This window comes from Hypanus sabinus, chromosome 1 (genome assembly GCF_030144855.1).
Source record: "Hypanus sabinus isolate sHypSab1 chromosome 1, sHypSab1.hap1, whole genome shotgun sequence".
In the NCBI taxonomy this organism is placed as follows: Eukaryota; Metazoa; Chordata; class Chondrichthyes; order Myliobatiformes; family Dasyatidae; genus Hypanus; species Hypanus sabinus.
The window spans coordinates 142,628,666-142,636,451 of NC_082706.1; the positions used below are offsets into that span (position 1 = coordinate 142,628,666).

The 7,786-nt window shown below is 43.1% G+C and overlaps 1 protein-coding gene across 13 annotated transcripts in view; it reads left to right on the top strand.

The window, feature by feature from the left end:
* Positions 1 to 7,584, top strand: part of LOC132398296 (zinc finger protein 521) — a 475,733-nt gene extending 468,149 nt beyond the window's left edge. For 12 of the 13 annotated variants that reach the window (XM_059977555.1, XM_059977589.1, XM_059977546.1 and 9 more), the window contains one exon: positions 6,959 to 7,583. In XM_059977555.1, coding sequence (XP_059833538.1) covers positions 6,959 to 6,988 — 30 coding nt within the window. In that variant the 3' untranslated portion in view covers positions 6,989 to 7,583. Of the gene's footprint in view, positions 1 to 6,958 lie in introns of all 13 variants that reach the window. The other variant, XM_059977516.1, reaches the window with a different exon arrangement.
* Positions 7,585 to 7,786: the final 202 nt, after the last annotated feature.

Consider the following 7,786-nt stretch of genomic DNA (forward strand, 5'->3'; position numbering starts at 1 on the left):
AATCATAGCTGATTTCTGACCCTGTTCTCCCTCCTTCTTCCTGTAACCCCCAACCCTTTACCAATCAAGAACCTATCAATTTCTGTTTAAGTGTACCCAGTGACTTGGCCTCCACACCCTTCTGTGGAATAAATTGCACCGATTCACCACTGAAGAAATTCCTCCTCATCTCAGCTCTAAAGGGACATCTCTTTATTCTGAGACTTGCTCTTGGATACTAAACTCTCCTCCTAATCGAAACATCCTCTCCATGTTTCCAATGGATTCCAAAGTGCTCCCCCTTCATCCTCTAAATTCCATTTTGTACAGGCTCAGAGAGATAAAATGGTCTTCATATAGTCTGAACGATACAGCGTGGATTCAGGCCCTTCAGCCCAAACAGTCCATGCTGACCAAGGTGCACACCCAGCTAGTTCCGATTTCCTGCCTTCAACCCATGTCCTTCTTAACCGCTCCCCTCCATGTTCCTTTCCAAGTGCTTCTTAAATGATACTGTTGTCCCTGCCTCAACCACTTCCACTGGCAGCTCACTCCATATAATCACAAACCCCTGCATGAAAAAAGTTTCTCCTCACAACCCTTCTAAATCTTTCCGCTTTCGCCCTAAACATAGACATACGTTAAGCCTTTCATTCCTGGGATGACTTTAATGAGTGTGTTGCTACAATACTGTTGGGAAGGGAATTCCAGGATTTAGACCCAGTGATGGTGAAGGAATGGTAATATATTTCCCAGCCTGCGTAGTGAGTGATTTGCAGGGGAACCTGAAGTGGTGGGTTTCGCTTATGCCTGCTGCCTTTGTGTGAGACATGATAGGGTTGGGAGGAGTTGTTAATTGATAATTGGTTTATTATTGCCACACGGAGCAAGATACAGAGGTAAGCTCTTGTTTGTGTTCCAATCCATACAGATGAATCTATACGTACATAAATACATAGCAATAGTAACTGAATGTGGAATATAGTGTTACAGCTACAGAGAAAGTATTGTGCAGGCAGACTGTAAGACCATAAGATATAGGAGCAGAATTAAGCTATTTGGCCCATTCAGTCTGCTCCATCACTTCATCATGACTGGTCCATTTTCCCTCTCAGCCCCAGTCTCCCGCCTGCTCTCCTTCATGCCCTGGCCAATCCAGAATCTATCAATCTCCGTCTTAGGTATACGTAAAGATTTAGTTTCCACAGCTGCCTGTGGCAAAGAATTCCACAGAGTCGCCACTCTCTGGCTAAAGAAATTCCTCATCATTTCCATTCTAAAAGGATGCCACTCTATTCTGAGGCTGTGTCCTCTGGTCTTAGACTCTCCCACCATAGGAAACATCCTCTCCACACACCTTCTATCAAGGCCTTTCACCATTCGATAGGTTTCAATGAGGTCACCCCTCATTCTTCTGAATTCCAGTGAATGCAGGCCCAGAGCCAGCAAACGCTCTTCATACGACAAGCCATTCAATCCTGGAATCATTTTAGTGAACTTCCTTTGAACCCTCTGCAGTTTAAACATATTGTTTCTAAGATAAGGAGCCTAAAACCACTCACATTGCTCAAAGTGAGGCCTCACCAGTGCTTTATAAAGTCTCAACATTACATCCTTGCTTTTATATTCTAGTTCTCTTGAAATGAGTGCCAACCTTGTATCTGGCTTCTTCACCACTGACTCAACCAGCAAGTAACCTGTAGGGAATCCTGCACAAGGTCTCACAAGACCTTTGCACCTCAGTTTTTTTTTATTTTCTCTCCATTTAGAAAATAGTCAACCCTTTAATTTCTTCTGCCAAAGTGCTTGACCATACACTTCCCATCACTGATTCCATCTGCGATTTATTTGCCCATTCTCTTTATCTAAGTCCTTCTGTAGCCTCTCTACTTCCTCAAGCCTAACTGCCCCTCCACCTACCTTCATATCTTCTGCAAACTTTGCAAAAAAGCCATCGACTGTCATCCAAATCATTGGCATTAAATGTGAAAAGAATTGGTTCCAACACAGACCCCTGTGGAAACCACTAGTCACTGGAAGCCAACCAGCAAGTGCTTTCTTTATTCCTCCTTTTTTGCCTCCTGCCAATCAGTCACTGCTTTATCCATGCCAGCATCCTTCCTGTAATACCATGGGCTCATAGCTTGTTAAGCAGCCTCATGTGTGGCACCTTGTGAAAGGCCTTCTGAAAATCCAAGTACACAACATTAACTGATTCTTCTTTGTCTATCCTGCTTGTTATTTCTTCAAAGAATTCCAATAGATTTGTCGGGCAAGACTTTCCCTTGTGGAAACCATGCTGACTACGGCCTATTTTATCATGTGCCTCAGGTACCCTGAGACCTCATCCTTAATCATTGACTCATCTTCCCAACCTCTGAGGTCATACTTAATGGCCTATAGTTTCTTTTCTTCTGCCACTCTCCCTGAACAGTGGAGTGACATTTGCAATTTCCCAGTCTCCCGGAACCATTACAGAATTTAGTGATTCTTGAAAGATCACTGCTAATAAAGTACAGATAGAGTGCAAGGGCTACAATTGAGAGATCAAGAGTATCTTTTTGCATATGAGGGGACATTTCAAGTGTCTGATAGCAGCAGGATAGAAGCTGCTCTTGTACCTGGTGAGATCTGCTTTCAGACTTCTGAATCTTCATATAGATGGATAGAATACCAGAGAGATCAGTACTTTGAGGTAGTGCAAGGGGAAAGCAATAACGGAATGGAGAAAAAAGTGTTAAAAGTTTCATCAAAAGTACAGTGCAGGCAGCCAATAGGGTCCAAGGTCATAATGAGGTAGATTGTATGTCAAGGTTCTATCTTATCATACTAAGGAACCTTGCAACAGTTTGACAACAACGAGGAAGAAGTTGCTGTTGAGCGTGGTGGTATGTGATTTCAGGCTTTTGTATTCTGCCCAATGGGAAGTGGGGTGGAGAAGAGACAATGTCCTGGTGGAAAGGGTGGAGTAACCACAGCAAACCTGCCTGTGAAAACAGAAACTATCAGACATAAAGCAATCGGGAATTTCATTCCATTCCCAAAGCTTCTTCACAATCACCAGGCTTGTGAGAGTTAACCAGGAATTGCAAGCTGTTGTGCTAAAGTTGGCCATTTGCAGTTATATTTTGAACCTTGTAAAATATTTCACATAGTTAAATAATGAACTTATTGTTTGAATAATGTGTCAGCGACTTATCCAGAGAGTGGGCAGGGTATACTGGAGAGTCAGCAGATTTAAATTGTTTTAAATAAAAGGTTAAAGCAGGATGCAAATTGGACTCCTTGTCCCCCATAAAACACAGCAGAAATTAGAAATTAATTTCTAAACGTATTAGTTCACAAGGTAAGGACATGACTGACATTGAAGCATTTATTGTCTGTCTCTAATTACCCCAAAGTAAAGAGGCAGTTAAGATTTAAATACATTGATAGATCTGGAGTTAAATATAATATATATATATAAATATAATCTAGGTGAGGACAGCAGTTTCTCTTCCTGAAGAATATCAGTGAATTGGATGGGTTTTTACCCAAAGTTGTAGCCTAATGTTGATATAAGTCTGCAGATGCTGAAATCTGGAGAAGCACACAAACTGCTGGAGGAACTCAGCTGGTCGGGCAGCATCTGCGGGGGGAAATGGGCAGGTCAGAAACCTCCATCTGTACTGAAAGATAAAGGGTAGTTACTATAAAGAGGTGAGAATCGGGCAGAGCAAAAGGTGGCAAGTGATAGATGGATTCAGATGATGAGGGGTGATAGGCAGATGGAGGAGGGGAGAGCGGGAATAGTGATAGGGGCAGGAAGGTGGGGCCGACAGATGGTGGAATCTATAAGAGAGGAAGGTAGTGCATGGAACCAAATTAAGGAGGCTCTGAGGCAGATGGGAAGAGTGGGGGTAAGGGAGGGGGTCCAGTAGGTTTGAATGTTTAGGTGATGGGCAGATGGAATGGGTGGAGGAGGGGACAAATACAGAGTGATGGGGGTAGGTGGTGTAGGAGGACCTGGGTAGATGAGGAGAAGGAGAAAGAAAAGGGACAGAGTGGGAGTAGGTTATTGAAATTGGAGAATTCAGTACTGATGCCATTGGGTTATAGATTACCCAGATACAATGAGGAGTTGTTCCTCTGGTTTAATGTTTACTGTTTCTGAGATGTATTTTTATTGCAGATTTACTGAATGATTTGAGATTAACTTCTGCTGCTGTGGTGGGGTTTAAACGCTAGTCCAGGACTCTGGCTGCTGGGCCAGTACCTTCACCACTAAACCACTATACCCCTAGTGCTTCATAAGCCTTGACCATTACTCCAGCAGAGTGTAGAGGGGGCAAACATTTCTGCTACCTCGTAGGATGGGAAAGTGATGTGATGCTGGCTATTTGGGGAAAGGAAGGGAGTGGGGAGATAAGAGGTGTGTGGCATGCACTCTCGAAGAAAGCAGGAAACAGTAGAACACAGAACAGTACAGCTTAGGACAGGCCCTTCAACACAAAATGTTGTTCCAATCTAATTAAACACCTAACTAAAGTAACCCCTTCTTCCTACACCATGTCCATGTCACTCCATTCTCTGCCCATTAATGTGTCTATCCAAGAACCTCTGAAATGTCTCAATTGTATTCTCCTCCATCACAGAGTGTTCCAGGCATTCACCAATCTCTGTGTAAAAACCCTCCCCGCCCCCCCACACACACCTCCTTTGGGCTTAACACCTCACGCTTTAAATGTGTGCTTCCTGCAATGAGCTATAAAGAAAGGTCAGAAAAACTTGAGTTGTTCTCCCTGGAGTGTCAAAGGCTGAAGGGAGAGCAGATCAACTTATTAAAAATTAAGAGAGGCACAAATAGGGTAGAGAGTCAGAATCTTTTCCCCAGAGTAGAAATGTCAACACCAGAGGTTATGCTTTTAAGGTTACAGGGGGCGGGGGTAGTTTAAAGACGAGTGGCAAGAGTTGTAGGTGCCCAGAAGAGGGTATCAGAGGTGGTGGTAGAAGAAAGCAACTTGATAGAGTTTAAGAGGCTTTTGGATAGACACATGAATATGAAGGGAAGGGAGGGATATGGATGATACATGAGGAGCACATTTAGCATAAGTTGGCACCAAGTTTAGCACAGCATCATGGGCTGAATGGTTTGTCTAGTGCTGTATTGTCTACGTTCCAGGACCTGTTCCTACATGGCTTTTGTTAACATTGAGTGTGGGAAGTAGAGGTTCTGCAGGTTCCAATTGTCCCTGAGTTAGTAACAAGGATTGGAGTGAGACTAAGGGCTTCCCTGTCCCTGAGGGTCCAGTCTTGCTGAAAATTGGTGCTCCATCTGCTGGTGAGCACAACTGAATGCTCATTACAGCAAGATCCCAGCCGCGTCCAGTCACCTCTGAGCAATGAGCACAGTTGTCTCCTCCCTGCATTGTATACTGTAGCATGCACCTCTTCATTACACCAGCAACCTGGGCAGGGTCAAGATCTTGGGCTGACAGCAAGACACTTATGTTGTCCCCAGTGCTAAGGTCCACAAGTCCAGGTCACTGCAGCTCCTTGAGGGAGGCCACCAGTGTCAAGATCAAAGTTGAGTTCATTGTCGTATGTTAATTATGTGTCTGCACGGGTGCAGTAAAGAACTTCCTTGCAGCAGCATTCAGAAGAAAAACATGAATTTGCACAATTTTACAAAAAAGAACACGATTAGAATTCTAAAAATCTATTTTTGTGCAAACTGGTCAAAATGGTCATAGTGATGCTATACCGAGGTAGTGATTAAGGCTGTGTCAGTTGGTTCAAGTATGAATGATTGAAGGGAAGCAGCTGTTCTTGAACAACACACACAAATGCTGGAGGAACTCAGCAAGCCAGGCAGCACCTCCTGAAAAGAGTATCAATGGTGGGGAAGGAAGTATTAGGCTCAGTCCACTACTCTGAGCAGCTTCCCGTGTTCCTACACATTCAAATTGTCATGCCAGACCATGATACAACCACTCAGGATACTTCCAACAGTACATCATCACTGCTAACCCACTGCAGGCACCCAAATGTTGGCATCACAAACTTACACCTTTATATATTGATCATCTGGATGGAGAAACGGATGGCTTTGTGATTAGGATAGTGCCTAAAGAAGTGGCAAGTGGAATAAAGTGCAGGAAAGGGTGGGATCATGCAATTTGTCTGGAAGGATAGTGTATTTTCTAAATGGGGAGAAATCAAAGGTGCAAAGGCACTCGGGGGACCCTGTTCAGGTTTCCCTTAAAATTAAATTGCAGACTTAGTTGGTAGTAGGGAAGGCAAATGCAATGTTAGCATTCATTATAACAGCACTAAAATATAATTGCCAAGATGTACTGCTGAGCCATTATAATGCACGAGTCAGGCGGCATTTTGATATTTGAAGTAGTTTTGGGCTCTGTGTCTAAGGAATGATGTGTTGGCCCTGGAGAGAGTCCAGAGGAGGTTCACAAGGACCATCTGAAAATTAAAGGCTTAATGTATGAGAGGGAATAGATGTCTTTGGCCTGTACTCGATACAGCTCAGAAGAATGAGGGAGGAAATCTCATTGAAATGTCTGAGATACTGAAAGGCCAAGATAAAGTGAAGATGTAAAGGATGTTTCCATTAATAGGAGAGTCTTGAATCCAAGGCAACAGCCTCAGAATAAAGGAATATCCATTTAAAACTGAGATGTGGATGAAATTCTTCAGCCAGACGGTGGCGAATCTGTGGAATTCATTGCCACAGAGAACTGTGGAAGCCAAGTCATTCGATGTACTTAAGGCAGAGATTGATAGGTTCTTGACTGAAATGCGAGTTAAAGATTATATAGAGAAAGTGGGAGAATTGGGTTGAAAAAAACTACCATAATTAAAATGGCCATGAAGAACTGATGGGCGGAACGACCTGATTTTGCACTTATAACTTGCAGTCTTATGGTCTAAACTACTTATGCATTGGGCAAGTTGATCACCAACATCTTTTCTGTCATTACAGAACCACGCAATGACACAGCACAGCAGTTAATGTCAAGACTTGGCATCGTGCTCTAGGAAGAATGCATTACCGAGAGTGGACAACTTCCTTGCCCCTTTTACGAGGAAGCTTTCAAAGACGGACATTTCTGGAGAGAACAGAAAGAAAATTGTATTATAATATAAAATAGCACTCACTTCGTAAAAATATTGATTTTTTTTTCATGTTGTTTAAGCCAACATACGGATTCCCTGTGTGTTTGAGTGTGTGCGTGTGTGTGGGGATATGTACTATATATAGTATGTATAAAGTGTTACACATACATTATCTTACTGCCCCCCTTTGCCAGTGAAAAGCTGGCTTCCCCAAGAAACATGAACTTTAACTGTGGCCCTTGCCACTGTGCCAGTAACATTGCCATTCTTGTGATAGATATAATGTATAAAAAACATCAGCATCTCAAATGAGACACCACCAGGAAATTCTTGAGTTTAAACTTTCTTTGGCAGGATTCAATACGACCAAACTTTCAGTCAATTAAATGATGCTTAACCATAACAGTTCTTCGTGTTTATTCTGCTGTCTGAACCTGGATTTTACTGGAATTACTGTGTTCATATTAAGAAATAAACCCGTGCATCAATAAATATTTTTTGCTTCCCTGTGAATTGTCTGCGTCAAGGGTATTTGGGATCTTGGACTCAGCCACCTCCCCTTTCCACCCGCTCTCCTCCAGTGGTGTGGTGAGATTTGCTGCTGCCTCGTAGCATTGAAGACCCAGGTTTGCTTTTGGTCTCTGGCACTGTCTGTGTGGAGTTCCCAGGTTCTCTCTGTGGGTGTGGGTTACCT